Source organism: Geotrypetes seraphini, chromosome 4, assembly GCF_902459505.1.
Source record: "Geotrypetes seraphini chromosome 4, aGeoSer1.1, whole genome shotgun sequence".
Classification (NCBI taxonomy): domain Eukaryota; kingdom Metazoa; phylum Chordata; class Amphibia; order Gymnophiona; family Dermophiidae; genus Geotrypetes; species Geotrypetes seraphini.
In genome coordinates this window covers 166,910,419-166,929,940 of record NC_047087.1, presented here as the reverse complement: position 1 = coordinate 166,929,940, position 19,522 = coordinate 166,910,419, and the positions used below count along the sequence as shown (strand labels likewise).

At 40.3% G+C, this 19,522-nt stretch overlaps 1 protein-coding gene across 9 annotated transcripts in view; it reads right to left on the bottom strand.

The window, feature by feature from the left end:
• The window catches only part of VRK3 (VRK serine/threonine kinase 3), a 255,863-nt gene that overhangs the window by 126,996 nt on the left and 109,345 nt on the right, over positions 1-19,522 (bottom strand). For all 9 annotated transcript variants that reach the window (XR_004539198.1, XM_033941762.1, XM_033941768.1 and 6 more), the window contains exon 7: positions 13,623-13,689. Coding sequence is in view for 8 of the 9 variants with exons in the window: in XM_033941762.1 (XP_033797653.1) it covers positions 13,623-13,689 (67 nt within the window). In the remaining variant the exon portion in view is untranslated. The remainder of the gene's footprint in view (positions 1-13,622; positions 13,690-19,522) is intronic.

Genomic DNA, 19,522 nt, shown 5'->3' with positions numbered 1-19,522 from the left:
CTGAGTCCGAGGTAAGTACACATTGCATTTCCGGGTCAGAGGTAAGTCCACACATTGAAATCAGTATTATAGGAGTCCAATTAGCTCAAGCAGGAATATCTACACAGAGACATAGCAAACAAAGTATGGAGGGCTATGTACGTTAATGCCCACAGTTTGGGCAATAAGATTCTGGAATTAGAGACGGAAATGAGGAACGCTGACCTAGATGTGGTGGTGATATCCGAGACTTGGTTCACGGACTCCCATGGGTGGGATATGGCTATACCAGGATACAACTTACTTCTGCGGGACAGAGAGGGCAAAATGGGAGGAGGGGTAGCACTATACACTAAAGAGGATATCAAAGTTACCAAAATTGCAGATGTCAAGTACACCGGGGAATCCCTCTGGGTGAATTTGGCTAGGGGGAAGGACAAATGCCTGTATCTTGGCGTAGTATGCAGACCTCCAAGACAACAGGAGGACATGGATATAGAATTTATTGAAGACATTGAGAATATCACTTTGTGTGGAGACACAGTATTGTTAGGAGACTTCAATATGCCTGATGTGGATTGGAACAAACTTTCCGCTATGACCAGCGGCAGCAGGAAGCTATTAACCTCTATAAAGGGAGCAAGACTCAGACAAATGGTATTAGAGCCCACTAGGATCGGGCGATACTGGACCTGATACTCACCAACAGAGAAAGTGTCACAGAGGTCTCGGTAGGCGATACTTTGGCCTCCAGTGACCACAACATGATATGGTTCAACCTCAGGAAAGGTTTCACTAAGTCAAGCACATCAACCAAGGTCCTCAACTTTAAGGGCACAAACTTCGAAAGCATGGGAGATTTCGTCCATCGGGCGCTGCAAAACCAAGCCGAAACAGATAATGTAGAGGTAATGTGGTCAACTCTGAAATCAACCATACAAGAAGCAACCAACCACTACGTCAAATCAGTAAGTAAACGGCGAAGAAATAATAGACCACAGTGGTTCTCTGCGGAGATCTCAGACCTCATAAAAAAAGAAGAAAAGAGCGTTTATCTTCTACAAACAATCAGGGAAGCAAGAATCCAAGGAAGACTATCTGGCCAAGTCAAAAGTGGTCAAAACGGCAGTCAGGGAGGCCAAACTCCGAATGGAGGAGAACCTTGCGAAGAACATCAAGAAGGGCAATAAATCCTTCTTCAGGTACATTAGTGACAGAAAAAGAAACATAGATGGGATAGTACGCCTTAGGAAACTCGATGGGAACTATGTAGAATCGGATTCTGATAAAGCCAAACTTTTAAATGAATACTTCTGCTCGGTCTTCACTTGCGAGGCGCCGGGATCCGGCCCTCAGCTGCCGACAAGGGAAAGCTTGGAAGACCTGTTTCAAAATTTCGAGTTTACGCCCAGCAGTGTCTACGATGAGCTATCAAGACTCAAGGTGAACAAAGCTATGGGACCGGACAAACTACACCCAAGGGTGCTCAGGGAGTTGAGTGACGTCCTGGTAGAACCGTTATCCATGCTCTTCAATCTTTCCCTAAGTACAGGAAGAGTCCCGTTGGATTGGAAGACGGCTAACGTCATTCCACTCCACAAAAAGGGATACAGGACAGAGGCTGCAAATTATAGACCTGTGAGTCTCACATCAATAGTGAGTAAACTTATGGAAACACTAATCAAACGCCAATTGGATATGATCCTGAACAACGAGAATCTGTGAGATCCCCATCAACATGGTTTTACAAAGGGAAAGTCTTGCCAATCAAATCTGATCAGCCTCTTTGACTGGGTAACAAGAAAGCTGGATATAGGGGAGTCCCTGGACGTCGTGTACTTGGGACTTCAGCTAAGCGTTTGATAGCGTCCCACACCGCAGGTTATTGAGCAAGATGGGTTCGATGGGACTGGGTGACACATTAACTGCATGGGTTAGGGACTGGCTTAGAGGTAGACTTCAGAGGGTAGTGGTAAACGGTACCCTCTCCGATACGACGGAGGTGATCAGCGGAGTGCCGCAGGGCTCGGTCTTGGGCCCGATCCTATTTAACATCGTAAGAGACTTGGCTGAGGGGCTTCAAGGTAAAATTACATGATTCGCTGATAACGCCAAACTATGCAACATAGTAGGCAAAAGCACAACAGATGAAAGCACAGTGCCCGACAAAAGCTCAATGCCTGACAGAATGACACAGGACCTACTCCTGCTGGAGCATTGGTCAAAGACTTGGCAACTAAGTTTCAATGCCAAAAAATGCAAGGTCATGCACCTTGGCGGCAAAAACCCATGCAGGACTTACACCCTAAATGGTGAGATCCTAGCAAGGACTGTAGCAGAAGGTGACTTGGGGGTGATCATTAGCGAAGACATGAAGACTGCCAATCAAGTGGAGAAAGCTTCATCCAGGGCTAGACAAATCATGGGTTGTATCCGTAGAAGTTTCGTCAGCCGTAAGTCCGAGGTCATAATGCCGTTGTACAAATCCATGGTGAGACCCCATCTGGAATACTGTGTACAATTCTGGAGGCCGCATTATCAAAAAGATGTGCGGAGAGTTGAGTCGGTTCATCTAATGGCCACCAGGATGGTCTCGGATCTCAAGGATCTCCCGTATGAGGAACGGCTGGATCAGTTGCAGCTATACTCACTCGAGGAACGCAGAGAGAGGGGAGACATGATCGAGACGTTTAAATATGTTGCAGGCCGTATCGAGGTGGAAGAAGATCTTTTTTCTTAAAGGACCCACGGCAACAAGAGGGCATCCGTTGAAAATCAGGGGTGGGAAATTTCGTGGCGACACCAGAAAATATTTCTTCACCGAAAGGGTGGTTGATCGCTGGAATAATCTTCCACAACAGGTAATTGAGGCCAGCAGAGTGCCAGCTTTTAAGAAAAGATGGGATTGGCATGTGGGATCTCTTCATGGAGGTAGTTAGGGGAGTGGGTCATTAGTGGGCAGACTAGATGGGCCGTGGCCCTTTTCTGCCGTCATTTTCTATGCTTCTATGTTTCTACCCTAGGGTGGATTCCATCTGAGCCGGGTGATTTGTCAGGTTTTAGTTTTTCTGTCTTCCTGTGAAAGTCTTTGAGGCTTACTTCCATGGATGTTAATTTTTCTGCTTGGTCTCCTTTGAAGATTTGTTCAGGTTCCGGTATGTTGGACGTGTCCTCTTTTGTAAATACTGATGAAAAGAACATGTTTAGTCTCTCCGCCACTTCTTTCTCCTCCTTCACCACTCCATTCCTATTTCTGTCATCCATCGGTCCCACCTCCTCCCTGGACGGCTGCTTCCCTTTAACATATCTGAAAAACGGTTTGAAATAACTTAAATCAAGTCAGCTGTGAGAGAGCTCTGCATAGGATATTTATTAGATCATATCACAATTCTCAGCCTCCATCTGTGTATACCCAATCATCTAGCACTGTCTGTAGGGACAATAAGAAAATGTGACTTCTAAGAGCCTTAAAAAACACTTTTCTTTATAAACACTAAAAAAAAAAAAAAAAAAAAAAATATCAGACAAGCACTACTCACAATGGAAAAATCCACCAAGGTACTCGGTTGCATCTTAGACGACACTCTCACAATGGAACCACAAATCTCTAACCATCTATACTATGCGTCAACTGCATCTCACTAGACCAGTAGTCTCAAACTCAAACCCTTTGTGGGGCCACATTTTGGATTTGTAGGTACTTGGAGGGCCGCAGAAAAAATAGTTAATGTCTTATTAAAGAAATGACACTTTTGCATGAGGTAAAATTCTTTATAGTTTATAAAACTTTCCTTTAACAGTTAAAAGGAAAGATATATAAACTATAAAGAGTTTTACCTTATGCAAAATTGTCATTTCTTTAATAAGACATTAACTATTTTTTCTGCGGCTCTCCAAGTACTCTATTTTTTCTGCAGCCCTCACATTTAAAGTTTAATATCTGGGGGCGTGGCTTGGACGCGCATGAGGAAGGTCGGCTAATAAGTGAGCTCCAGAGAAAAGACCTTGAAAGTCCGGAAAAAGTCAAAAAGATTTAAAATTGGATAAAAAAAAAAGTGCTTAGACTAAATAAAGAAGATAAGATAAAAGGATGGCAACAGGAAAACAAAACAAGAATGACTTTGCGATGTCTGGAAGCAGTAAGAGAGCAAAACCGGAACAGGAGTCAGGCTTAAAGATGGCAGATGTAGAAGTAATAAAAGAACTGAAAGAAATAAAAGAAATGTTATCAATTTTAACTAAAAAAGTAACGAATATATCGGAGGAAGTTTCCACATTAAACAAAAAAATGGATCTCCTGGAATTAAAATCTAATAACCTAGAAGAAAGAATGATGATTGTAGAAGAAGAAGCATGCTGCAGTCGAGCAGATAGGAAAAAAATAGATCTACTTACTAAAGAAATTGAAGATTATTCGAACCGAGAAAGAAGAAGTAATGTCCGTTTGATTGGATTACCAGAAGGAGCAGAGAAGGAAAATCCGGTAGCCTTTATTGAAAATCTGCTTCCCAAACTACTTCCGATAAAAACAAACTATCCCATAGAGGTAGAAAGGGCACATAGAGTGCCTATGAAAAAAGGAGAAAATCAACATCTGCCAAGGCCATTTATATTCAAACTATTGCGCCACCAACAGGTCTTAGAAATACTTCAGCTAGCAAAACAAAATAAAGGACTTAAATATCAAGATGTTTACATCCATTTTGTTCCTGACTTCGCTAAAAACACAGCAATAAAAAGAAAAAAGCTGTTGGAATTGAGACCAAAGCTAAGAGAATTGGGAGCAAAATTTGGTTTAATGTATCCTGCAAACATGAAGGTTACCATCGGAAACAAAACTTTAACATTTGATGATGCAGAGAAACTAGAAAGATTTATTCAAACTCAAGAAGTGCCTATGTCATCCTAATTTGATTAATATGTCTTTAAATATATTGATTAGAAATGATGAAAATTGAATTATATTAACATATATTGATTATATAGCATATATTGATTATATAGCAAAAAAAAAAAATGAATGATTTTATTTTATTTTATTTTAAAGGAAAAGATTTCTGTGTTTTAAAATACAACGATTTAGAATACTTAGATTAGCTTCAAATGTATTCTTTTCTAACGTCTCTCTTACAGTAGAACTAGAATGTAATAAACATTCTAAAATGCAAATGAAATTTATTAAAAGGCTTAAATACAATTTATATAATAGAGAGTTAACAAAATAGATGTTATAATATATGATATGAAAAGAAAGAAAATAGACAGGAAATTGAACGATTTAATATAAAAAATATTTAATTATATTTAAAAGACTATTCTGCAAATTGATTTCTGATAAAATAGAATGATGAAATATGGGGGGGAAAAAAAATGAATGAGGGGAGTGGTTCTTCGTGTGGGATTTCTCTCTTCTGGGGGGGGTTGCTGCGGAATTACACACCGCAAATAAGAAAAGGTTTGTTGGATTTGTTTTCCCTCTACTCTCTCTCAAAAGTTTTAAAACTTAAAAACTCAGAATCCCGAAAGTCTGTGCGAAAAGGAAACAGGAAATGGATTTTTTCTACATACACCGGAACATAATATGAACTTACTCCATAAAATACAAGAAGAAAAAGAAGGAAAAGGATATTAGAACTTGAACTACAAGAAAAGGGAAACTTGTAAAGACCTATTTAAACTGTTCTCCTTCAAGGGAAAAAAGAAGAAAGAAGATAAGGACAGTAAAGAAAAGAAAAGGAAAAAGAGAAGAGAGAGGAAGAGAGATAGACAAAAAGAGAAAAATACATAATAGCTGGTGTGTGGTTTCGTGGTGATCTCTCGTAGGGGGGAGGAATCTTTGCACGTGGAATCACTTTTCACATAACATTATACTCCCGTATTAATAATATCACGATGATAAAGTAAAAGATGAAAAAAAAAAAAAACAGGGAAAAAAAAAAAAAGGGGGAAACGTTTTAAAGTTTTAGAATATAAGTAAAGATAAACAATATCTGTCTGTGATTTCATTAATGCTTTCAGTTTCTGCCAAAACCAAGCAGCTAATTTTGGTCGCAGATTCAATTGAGGCATAAATCAAAGATCTTTGCTTGGACTCTAACCATCGGCTTGCACTACTGGATGCAAAGAAACACATTAAAAAGGCTGTAAAACCAGAGACAAAGCTGCAAGTAAAGATAAACAATATATATTTATTTGTTTTTACAATAAACAATTTATATTTAACAGGGGAAAAAAAAAAAGAAATATATATATAATAATAAAAAGATATTAAAGATTTAATAATATTGAATATAAAAATTTTGATATATTAAGAAATATATATGAAATTTATTTAGTTAATTCATGATTACTAAAATATATGAATTATTACTTACATTTTAATATAATTTTAATATTCAGATGACTTAAATTGAATATTGAAAGTTTTAAGGTCTTCTTGGAGTGTGTTATTGCTGATCTTGATATGCGTGAGGCCAAGTGTACACAACTTTTGTTAATTGGGGAGGGATGGGAGGGGGATGGGAAAAGGGGAATGGAATTAGATATAAGTAAGGAATTGATAATAAGAAAAGGAATAAATATTAAACATGTGTGGATGTCTGATCTAAACTTTTATTATAGAGTTCTAATTCAAACATTACTTATTAATTTAGATGGCTCTTAAAATTTATTCTCTTAATGTCAATGGTCTTAACCATCCAATCAAAAGAAAGAGAATACTGAATTTTCTTCATAAGCAAAACGCTGACATATATTTCATACAAGAGACCCATCTGACAGGACTTGAATCTAATAAACTAATAGGGGGTTGGGTGTCCAAATGTTTTTTTGCACCTGCTATTGGTAAAAAAGCGGGAGTAGCTATTCTCATAAATAAGAAATTCATAGCAGATTTCAAATTAATAAAATTTGATCCACTAGGAAGATGGGTACATATTAAAATGAATCTGAGAAATACAACCCTGGATTTATTTAATTTATATGCTCCTAATTCAAATCAAATGGAGTTTTTCAAAAATATTCAACAGATATTACTACCACTGGCTGCTTCTAATTTAATAGTAGCTGGAGATTTCAATGCTGTAATGGATCCTATTTTGGATAAAAAACCAAGTAAAATTATGAAATCATTAGGATTAGACAATTTGATACAATCTTGTGATTTAGTTGATATATGGCGTATCCTTCATTTTAATGATCAGGAATATTCTTTTTGTTCTCAGGTCCATAAATCCTTTTCAAGAATTGATTATATATTTGTTTCTAATAATATTGCACAAAGAGTGATAAAAGCAATTATTGATCCTATAATTATTTCAGATCATGCTGGTGTGTGGGTTGATCTGCAGGATGATATATCAGTTTTTTCTAAACCAATTTGGAGATTTGATAATGCTTTGCTTGCAGACATGAACTTTATAGAAGATATTAAAGTAAAAATGGATGAATTTTTTCAAATTAATAATTCAGACAACATAAATATTGAAATTTTATGGGATGCTTATAAAGCAACAATGAGAGGAAATATTATATCATATTCCGCATATAAGAAAAAACAACTTAAAAAACAATTTATAGAATTGGAGCAAGAAATTAAATTACTAGAACATAAATTAATTATAAAATGGGAACATGATACATTACAGAAATTATTAAAAACAAAAGTTAAATATAATGAGATTTCTTCTCAATTTGTAAGAAAAGATATGTTCTATAGACAAGTACAGTATTATGGAAATTCAAATAAGGCTGGAAGATTGTTAGCAAATTTTATTAAAGCAAAAAAAAGAAAAACTAAAATAATTGCAATTAAAGATAAGCAGGGCAATACACACACCAACATTGAAGAAATTATAAAACAATTTCTTGATTTTTATAAGGATTTATATACTTCTAATACTTATGAAAATAAAGAACAAGATGGTTTAGAGTTTTTAAATTCATTTATTGGACCAAATGTTCTGGATCATATAAAAAGAAGCTTAGAAGAACATATATCTTTAAAAGAAATAGAATCAGCATTGAAGGCTCTTAGAGTTGGATCCGCTCCAGGTGGAGATGGATATACTGTTGAATATTATAAAACATTTCAAAATACTTTATTACCTTATCTATTAAATTTATACCAATATCAAATGAATAATGGAAATATATCAGGAACTATGGCTGATTCTGTTATAATTGTCTTGCCAAAACCAAACAGGGATCCGACATTGATAACAAACTATAGGCCTATATCTTTGATGAATGTAGATGCTAAATTAATTGCTAAAGTGCTAGCTATAAGGCTAGCAAAAGCTCTTCCTTTTATCATTGATGTACATCAAACAGGATTTGTTGCTAAAAGACACTCTTCACATAACACTAGATTAGCATTTCATTCTTTAAATTTAGCAAAAAATTTGAATGATCCAGCTTTTCTAATATCATTAGATGCAGAAAAAGCATTTGATAGAGTAGAATGGAAGTTTATGTATCAAGCTCTAGAATGGTTTGGTGTAGGACCTGGTTTTATTAAAATGATTCAAACATTATATAGCTCCCCTGGAGCAAGATTAAATATAAACAATAACTTATCTGATAAATTTAACTTGCTAAGGGGAGTTAGACAAGGTTGTCCTTTATCTCCCTTACTTTTTGATATCGTTCTGGAACCCTTATTAATTGCAATAAATCAAACTAAGGGAATAAAGGGAATCACATTTTCTAATTGGGAATTTAAATTATCTGCGTATGCAGATGATATTTTATTATATTTAAGAGAACCAGAAGACACCATTCCAGATCTACTTAACTTAATAGAAAAGTTTGGAAAGTTTTCTGGATATAAAATCAATTGGGAAAAATCTGAAGTTCTTCCAATTAATATCCATTGTACCAAAGGATTATTTGATTCATATTCATTTAAATGGAAAGAGGAAGGACTAAAATATTTAGGTATTCTTATAAAAAATACAATTGATGACACAGTAAAAGAGAATGAAAAACTTTTATTAAAGAAAATAACAGAAATGTGCGAGCAATGGAATCCTTTACATCTTTCTTGGTGGGGAAGAGTTCAAACAATTAAAATGATGATTTTACCTGTGGTTTGTTATCAAATGAGTATGATCCCAATATTTTTTCAGGGGTCATTTTATAAAAAGTTAAACAGTATACTAACAAAATTTGTTTGGTTTGGGAAAAGACCCAGAATCGCTTTAGCATCATTACAAAAAACAATTAAGGAGGGAGGGGTAAATTTTCCAAATTTCTATAGGTACCATCAAGCCTATATTTTAAGACAGGGTATGTATTGGATCCTCCCAGATCTCATGGAAAATGTACCTGATTGGTTATATTTAGAATGGCGCCTCATGTTCCCTTTACATCCAGAACATTTCATTAGTATAACAATGCCCAGGAGTTATAAAGATCATAGAATTCTAATAGATACATGGAAAACATTAAGATTTATAAGCAATTTATCAACAAATCCATTGGCTAAATCTTTAAATCAATCTATTTGGGTAAACTCCAGGATCAAAATTGGTGGATTTAAAATAGTATGGAAACAATGGATAATAGCAGGTATACGTACTTTAAAAGATGTAATAATAAATGGATCACTGCTTAGTTTTTCACAATTGCAACAAAAATTTGGATTAGAAAAAACACAATATTTTAAATGGATGCAATTGAAGCAGGCTATTCAGGAAGGGTTCCCTGAATGGAAGAATCTTAATAATCAATATAGTTTGCCAATCCTTTGTTTTCAAGCAGATTTTCTAGGACACCAAGCTGCAAAATGGTATAAGATTATATATGAATTTTCAAACAAAAAAAAGAGAACAGGACTTAGGGACATTTGGAGTATTGAGATAGGACAGACAATTTCTGCATCTCAATGGCAAAAATTTTGGTCCTGGAGAATACATACTACAAGGTCAGCATCTATGAGTCAAACATGGATGTTTTTATTACATAGAGTTTTATGGACCCCTACAAGATTACAGAAATTAGATAGTAGTAGATCTAATAGATGCTGGCATTGTAAGATAGAAGTGGGGACATTAGATCATTTATTATTCTTTTGTCCCTGTATTAATTCCTTTTGGAAATTAATTTGGCCCCAAATTAATAAATTATTAGAAAATCATGTTGGACTATCATATGATACAATATTATTTGGAACAACAATGAGAACACAGAGTCCGATATCAGCTAACAATAATAAACTTTTATTAATTCTAACAGGGGTCGCCATTCAGCAAATTACTCAGAATTGGAAAGATTACACTAAATTAAATTACACTTTCTGGTGGAATTCAATTTGTCATATATATAAAATGGAAAAAGTAATGGCATTACAACAAGGTTATATTAAAAAATTTAATAAAATATGGGGACCATTGACAAATTATTCTACTGATCAGATATCATAACACATGTATAGAACATATAGAGGGGGTAGGGAAGGGAAAAATATTGTAATAATAATATGATATAAAATTTTGATAAAGGGTTTCTTTAATTTACAATGTAAGAACATTTATTGATAATTTCAAGTGTTTCTTCATAATTGAATGTAATACATGTATTTCACTTGATGTAAGAATTTAAAAAAGAATAAAAATTATTTACAAAAAAAAAAATAAAGTTTAATATCTTTTCTTTCTCAAAACTGGCACATTTCAATCACTATATTGAAAATAAAATCATTTTCCCTACCTTTGTTGTCTGGTGATTTTATTTTTCTGTGCTTTCAACTATGTTTCCAGGGCCTTCTTGTCCTTTGATTGTTTTTCTCTCTGTCTTCACTTTCTGCCTTGCATCCATCTTTAGCATTAACTTAATGTTCAATTTTTCTGCTTTCTTTTCAAAATCTACGTTTCCATGTCTTACCTTCCCTTCCTATCTCTCTCTTCTTCTGTCCTATTTCCATGGTCTGGCATCTCTTTCCTTCCTTTCTCTCCTTCCCTCCTTCCTTTCTTTCCCCTGGTCTGGCATCTATCTCCTTCCCTTCCCCCATGCCCTGGCATCTCTCCCTCCCCCTTCATGGTCTGATATCTCCTTTCCTTCCCTCCCTCCCATGAACTTGGCTTCTCTTGTTCCTCTCCTCTCCCTTCTCCTTCCTTCCCTCTCTTTCCCTAACTGGGTGCAGCAGCAACAGAAGCAGCATTTCCCTTCCCCCTTTCCTGTGCAGGAGAGGCATTTCTCTTCCCCTTTCCCTCCCTCTCCCTTTCTCTGTACAGCAGTAGCATTTCCCTAGAGTCCCCCTTTCCTATGTAGCAGAAGCATTTCTCTTTCCCCTCCCCTTCCTTTCTCTTCCTTATAGAGCAGCAGCGTGTCTGGCCAGCTCGTTCCGTTCAAAGCCGCGGGTGGTGGCTCCTTGCGAGATCCGTGTCTGAAGCCTCTCTGATGTTGTGACGTCAGAGAGGCTTCCGATGCAGGAGTGGATAGCACGAGGAGCTGCCAACCCGCGGCTTTGAACGGAACGTTCGACTAAGCCGGCCAGACACGCTGCTGCTCCAAAAGGAAGGGAAAGGGGAAGAGAAATGCTGTTGATCGCGTCCAGACTGCGGGCCGCAAATAACACCTGGAGAGCCACATGCGGCCCATGGGCCGCGTGTTTGAGACCGCTGCACTAGACCATACTTCCACCCACATCACTTTGCTCTGATCGTTCAGATGATGGTCCTACCTCAACTGGACTATTGCAACTCCCCCTACCTTGGCATCAACACCACTCATGCCAGTTTGCTGCATATACATGTAAGTGCTGCTGCTTTGGGGGACATTTTATTTTACCGGCGATTTCTTTGCTGGTTGTTTGAGAGTACCGGTTAACTGAGTGAGTACTGGTTAACCGAGATTCTACTGTATTTTATTTTTTGTTAAATTTACTTTTGCCATTTATTAAACCAACAGCAAAAGTACAAATAAAAAAAAAAGTAAATATCACATTAATGCAAAGCACCCAATTACCATGGTCTATAGTTATATCTTGTTTACACAAATGAAACCCAAACTCCAACCACAAACCAGGCAACAGATTAAATTGAATTCAAGGTAATTACCCCATTTCCCCACCATCTATCTCAACAATGCATAAGGATAGGTAGCAAGTTCAGCAATAAACTAATACTCCAGGGCAAGATTATTCAAAAGAGCGTCCAATGGAATACACATATATTTTAGAGAACTGTCTGTGATGGATCTCAGTGGAAGGACTTAATACTCCATTGCCACATTGTGAGCTCTCTAAGGACAGAGAAAGCATCTGTATATGTAAGCCATTTTGGCTGTACCACAGAAAGGCAGTAAATCAAATGCATGACCCAGACCTTGACTCAAAGGCAGTGAGCATGCTGAAGTCCCCAAATAAGAAGGGTTGTGGGATGAAGTGTATCTGGGCCTAGGATAATAAAATGGTCTATTACAAAAATCCCGTGTTGTCTTATTGTGCTGTAAAAATACTGTAAGCGAGTTATATTTTTCAGTAATTTTTCCACTTTTTTCCTTTAAAATGTACACCAAGGTCCTGATTCTGTATAGGACGCCTGGGAGGGGTGTCCTATACAGAATCGGGCCTACACTAACCCCGATTCTGTAACCGGCGTCCATGTTACAGATGCCGGTTAGAGAATCAGGTTAGAGTAGACGCGGCTGCTACACTTATCGCGGCACGGGATCTCTCTGCCGCAATAAGTATAGCGGCCGCCTGTTTGATCGCCGGCAGGAGGGTGCCGAACCCCTCCTACTGGAAGGCCACCCCCCGACACTCTCGTTCACCGACAGGAGGGTGCCCAACCCCTCCTGCTGGAATGCCGCCCCCAAAACTCTCGATCGCCGGCAGGAGGGTGCCTAACCCATCCTGCCGGAACACCACCCCCCCCCAAAAAAAACTCCCAATTGACGGCAGGAGAGTGCCCAACCTCTCCTGCCAGAAAGCCGCATCCTCTCCGGACCCCCCACGCTAACTCCCTGATGACCCTCCTAACCTCCCCTCCCAACTAACCTCTAAAGTGTTGGCTGGCTGGACAGGTCTTGCTGCCGTCCAACCGGCAGGCCCGCTCGTCGAAATGAGGCGGGACCGCTCGTCGAAATGAGGCAGGCCCGACCCTTCCCAGCCCATCCCTGCTAAGTCTAAGGCCTGATTGGACCAGGCTCTAGAAGCCTGGACCAATCAGGCCTTAGGATTATCGGGTCTGCCCATCCCCACTAAGCCTAAGGCCTGATTGGCCCAGCTCTAGAAGCCTGGACCAATCAGGCCTTAGGATTATCGGGTCCGCCCATCCCCACTAAGCCTAAGGCTTGATTGGCCCAGGCTCTAGGCGCGATAAGTATAGCGTCCGCGTCTACTTACAATGTAGGCCAGCGTTTTGCTGGCCTACATTGTAAGCGTCTCTTCCTCTACTAGGGAGACGCGTAGGGCCGCCTAGGTTCACCTAAGGCCCTTAGGTGAGCTTAGGCATCTTGCGGGCCTCCCTAGGCTCCCAGAGGCGCCTTCAAAATAGGCAGCCTGCCTGGGGAGCATTTTTTTTTTTAAAAACGTGCATCCCGATTGGCTGATTAGACAGCTGTAGGACGCCTACAGCTGCCTAAAATCGGGACGCACTTTGCAGAATCAGGGTCCAAATATATAAATACTGCATACATACCAGTGATTTTCTTTGCTGCTCGCTGAAAAAAGTTTTGCTCAGTGTATATCTTTCCATCTTTGGCATCCTGAAGCAGAAAAAAGTTACAAAAGGGACAGTGGCTCATTTTATGGACAAAGAGAAGACTCAACGGCACATAATCAGTAGGTTGTACATAATATATAAACTGCATTAAGAAACGCTAGTAATCTTACTGACTTTGAAAGTCAGCACAATGGATTCAGAGAACTTTATTGGCATGCCAATTTTTTCATATTTATTTTTTCATTCAATTTTTTATGCCCATCCTCCTAAAAGAGCCCAGAATGGGTTACAAGTTTACATACATAAGTTAGCGATACGATAGTTGGAGTAAGGACTTAAAATAAGGATAAGAGAGTATAATATAAGTTAATGATAAGTTATCTGGAATAAGGATTTCAAATAAAGATAGGACAATTTTAACAGCATAGGTATGACTTCTTATAGTAGTAGGACATTTTCTATACACAGTGAGAGAAATCTTAACATATGAGTTGGGTCTTATTGCACTAGTAGGCAATTGCAATTATTCTTTATACATCAGGGATGGTTCCCGAGATGGCATATAGGAGATCTAGTCAAAGTTGGTTTAGGGTTAGGAGTTATATTTGTGGATGGTAATTAAGTAAAAAGACAGGCCTGATTTTATAATAGGATGCCCAAGTTTTAAAAAGGAACTTATTTTATTAAATAAACACTAAAAGGCAGTGATCTGATATAGGGCTTACCTTATAAGAACATAAGCAATGCCTCCGCTGGGTCAGACCTGTGATCCATCACGCCTAGCAGCCCGCTCGCGCGGCGGCCCAACAGGTCCAGGACCTGTGCAGTAATCCTCTATCTATACCCTTCTATTCCCTTTTCCAGCAGGAAATTGTCCAATCCTTTCTTAAACCCCAATACCGTACTCTGCCCTATAACGTCCTCTGGAAGCGCATTCCAGGTGTCCACCACATGTTGGGTAAAGAAGAACTTCCTAGCATTCGTTTTGAATCTGTCCCCTTTCAACTTTTCCGAATGCCCTCTTGAAAGTTGTCGCTATGGTTCTCTTTCCTTTCGGTATTCCTACCTCAACCTTGAACTTGATCATATTATGATCGCTGTTTCCCAACGGTCCCACTACTTCCACTTCCTTTGCAGGTCCCCTTAACCCATTTAGGATTAGATCCAGAGTGGCATTTCCTCTCGTCGGTTCTCTAACAAGCTGCTCCATGAAGCAATCTTGTGTAGCCTCCAGGAATTCTGTCTCCCTAGCGCATCTTGAGCTTCCAAGACTCCAGTCTATCCCGGGGTAGTTGAAGTCTCCCATAACAACAGTGTTACCGCTTTTGCATTCTCGTTTATCTCGGCTTCCATTTCTTCATCGATATTTCCGGTTTGCCCGGGTGGGCGATAGTATAGGCCTATCTTTATTTCAGGCCCTTTCCTTCCCGGTATTTTAACCCATAGCAATTTCAGCTTGTTGGTCGTCTCTGCTGTGTCCATTCTTGTTGATTGTATGTTTTCTTTTATGTATAGTGCTATTCCACCTCCTTTCTGTCCTGACCTATCCTGGCGATAGAGCTTGTACCCCGGCAGTGCTGTATCCCATTTGCTTTCCTCATTCCACCATGTTTCAGAGATTCCAATGATGTCTATGTTTTGAAAATTCTTCACCATGGCCTAACAAATTTGAGTTCACATATAGAATCTAAGGTATCTTTAAACAGGCAGCTACAGTAAATCAGTTAATCAGATATTATAGCTGACCTCAATGTACTGTTAAGAGGAAATGTTCTCAAAAGTGACTCTTCCAAACTATACAATATACTAACCTTGCAAAACTGTTAGCTATATTGTACAGGGATCAAAGAGGAAAAAGAATAAAGAACCGGCGTGGCTCACTGTAGAGGTTAAGGAAGCGATCAGAGACAAAAAAACCTCGTTTAAGGAGTGGAAAAGATCAAAAACGGATGAAAACTGGAATAAGCACAAACAACATCAATGCAGGTGCTATAAGGCAGTAAAAGGGGCCAAAAGATATTACGAGGAAAAAATAGGCAAAAAACTTCAAGGCGTTCTTTCAATATATTAAAGGGAAAGGACCCACGAAGGAAGCAGTGGGACGGTTGGATGACCAAGGAATAAAGGGAGCACTAAAGGATGACAAAGCAATCGCTGACAGACTGAACACGTTTTCTGCGTCTGTATTTACCGAAGAGGATATTGGAACCCATCAGGCTATATGCTGGAAGTGAAAACGGGAAATTGACAGGGTTAACGGTCAGTCTAGAAGAGGTAGGCAGGCAGATTGATAGGCTTAAAAGCGATAAATCACCGGGACCGGATGGCATCCAACCGAGGGTCATCAAGGAACTGAAAGGGACCATAGCTGAACTGCTTCAACTAATAGCCAATCTGTCGATCAAATCGGGAAAGATTCCTGAGGACTGGAAGGTGGCGAATGTTACGCCGATCTTCAAAAAAGGTTTGAGAGGAAACTCGGGAAACTACAGACCTGTGAGTCTGACCTCAGTACCGGGAAAGATGGTAGAGGCGCCGATAAAGGACCACATCATTGATCATCTTGACGGACATGGTCTGATGAGGACCAGCCAGCACGGTTTCAGCAAGGGCAGATCTTGTTTGACAAACTTGCTGCACTTCTTCGAAGGAGTAAACAGGCAGATAGACAAAAGCGACCCAGTTGACATTGTATATCTGGACTTTCAGAAGGCGTTCGACAAGAAAGCCAGTCTAAGGGTGTAGGGGAGAGGGGGAGAGGGAATAAGAAAGAGAGAAAAAGATGCTATACCATGGGGAGGAGCTTGTAGAAGACAGCTATTATGTGGATGCTTTAACTAAAATTTGAGGATGTTCTCTACAAAGTTAGATGACTTGGAAAATAGAGATTGGTGAAAAAGCTTATACCTGCACAGCTTACCAAAAGTCAGACTGGGAGGATTTTCATACCATAGTGCAGTATGATTACCAGTTTCCCAAGACATGTCCTCTTTTTGAGGGCTTCATCAGGTATCTAAGGTGGCTTTTGACCATTCTTCATTTTGTCCAGGTAACCACGGTGCTCCGGTCCACTGAAAGCAAGCCTGCCATCTTCAGGCTGCTGGCAACATCAGTCAGCTGAACACACTGCCTTTGGCAGCCCAGAAGCTTTGCTTCTGTTGGGACAGAAACCATAAGACAAAGCATGTCACACATACAAGGAGACCACCAGAATGAGGTTTGGAACACGAGACAGACTATTGGAGCACTACAATGAGGCTTGGAATATAAATAACACACTAGGTCTGCCTACAGTGGATGGCCAACCTGGAGCCACTGGAATGACTGTTCTTAGATGGCTTGCAAACCTGGGGATAACCCAGCCTATGATGGGCCACGAAGAAAACACAAACAAGAGTTTGCTCTTCAGCCACAGCTGGATCAGAGTGTCCAGGTCCAAGCTTCCGGGCTTGGATCTCCTACTGAAGAATCTGTCTGCCTTTTTGTGTTTTGCTGTTGCTATCCACTCAACGTTGGATGACACCCAGCTACAAACAATGGCTTATAAGGCTGCTGGAGGTAGTAGCCACTCACTCAGATTCAGTGTCTGATTGCCAAGGAAAATGGAGAAGGTCTAGTCCCACTACCTGTGCTGCTGAGGAAGCGTGAGGATGAAGCTCTGTCCATCTGAATAGTTAATGAGCTTCCAGACTCACTGTGCACTCTTGGTGCTTCTCTGGCGAAAGCTATCAGCAGCCAGCCACTACTGTAGAATTCTTCAAGAAGTTTGTCCCTCTGGACTCTTCTGCAGTCTCTGCCACACCAAACGAATGGCCCTAATAGTAATCTGCTGATCAACCACTTCCCCTGGAAGGTCGACCAACGACCCTGGATTGGGTGTCCATTGAAGTGAGCTCTTCCCCAACCGAACAGGCTGGCATGCGGAATCACAATTACTAATTGGATACAGACAATGCCTTTGGATGGAGCTACCAGTCCATCCTGGCCTGGGTAACTAGTGTCCACAGCAGGGGCACCTGAAATGAGTCTGATTTAGGGGATCACCGAGATAGAAACATGTTCTGAGGAGAATGTATATGAGCCTCCACCCAAGGATCTCCTTTATTGTGATAGCCCTGGAATCCAACACATGGAAGTAGTTTTCCGCAGACTGAGCTGGATTGACCCACAAACTCATTATCTGAATGCAAAGCTTCTGTCTGCATGCCTCTGGTAGATAGACACGACCATCTGCCATGTTGAAAAAGAACCCCGAGGTATTCCAAAGATTGTGATTGAATCAGTGAGCCCTTTCGGAAATTCACTACGGAACCTGGTTCTGCAGGACTCAAGACCACATGAGCTACAGCTTGCTTTCATTCTGTGAACGACAAAGCTATCAGCAGCCAGAAGTTCAGCTTTGGCTGAACTTGCATGCCCATCTCGCACAGGTGGATAGCTACTACCACAATCCCCTTGGTGAATGAGTGAGGTGCTGTTGCCAGCCCTAAGGTAAAGGCTGAGAACTGGTAATGGTTTTGTAGGACATCCAACCTAAGGAACTCTCTGTGGTCTGGAAACATAGGAATGATCAGACAGGGCTCTGTCAAATCAAGAGAAGCCAGAAACTCCCCCAGAGCTGACACCGGTAGATTCCAGAAGGGATATCCATTCGTCTAAGCTGTTGAAGGGTCCAATGAAGTATACAGAGAATGTGTCCAAGCCCAAATCTTTGTGTGGCACCAAGTCTAAGGCCTGAAAATTCAATAGCCTCTGAGATGTAGCTGCAACCCTGCTGCCTTCTCTGGATGCCTCACTGGAAAGTCTACTAACCAGTATGTCAAGGGCTGGGCAACTTAGAGCTTGTAATCACTCTGAATTATCTACCAAGATCTGTGCCCAGGCTTCCACAGAGGTTGAAAGCCATCCTTTTATCTTCAGGAAGAGGGCACCGGACCTGGTGTTGCGCTGTTGTGAAGGTTGAAGTGGGATGAAAACTGGGGACTTGGTTCCATCTGGGACCTGAGAATCTGTGTCTGGATCCTAGAAGGATCTCTGAGAGATGGCTCCTGCTGGAGGACTACCAAAAGCACCTGGAGTTACTAAAATTAGACCACCCAGAGCAACTAGAGGTTTGCAGCCTGCTACCAGACAAAAGAGTTGGCCAATGATCTGCCAAACTGGTCATGCAATTGTCCAGTCCTGTTCAGAATAACATTTGACCCTTAAAAGGAAGTCTGCTGAGGGTAAACATGGAGGTGGAAACTCGAGCCCATTGCCCAATCCAGGGTATTCTGTGGGCTGAGATTGAAGAAGCCGAAACATTGATTGAAGAAGCCGGTCTGCGTCTGTGTATGGCAGTTTGGAGGAGGATGGGCAGGGGAGGGCTTCAATGGCTGGGAGGGTGTAGATGGGCTGGAGTAAGTCTTAACAGAGATTTTGGCAGTTGGAACCCAAGCACAGTACCGGATAAAGCTTTGGATTCTCGCCCAGAAATAGCTAAGAAGAAAAAAAAAAAAAATTTAAATTGAATCAGGTTGGGCAGACTGGATGGACCATTCGGGTCTTTATCTGCCGTCATCTACTATGTTACTATGTTACATTGCTCATGACTCTAATGAAGTTGAAGAGCATCAGCTATATCAGTGTTTCTCAACACACGGTAAGCATACCCTTGGGGGTACACAGCCTGGCTGCTGCTAGGGATCCCTGCCTGCCCCCCACTGAAGCTGCCGCCGCAGGCTCATAAGCCCACGCTGCATGTGACCAGCCCACAAGCCTTCCCCCCCAACATCAATTCTGACATCAGGGGAAAGGCTTATGAGTCGCTGCAGGTGGCCTGGCCTGTCCATGCGCGGAGTTGCTGATGAATGCTGCTGATGGAGTGTCAGGGTCGA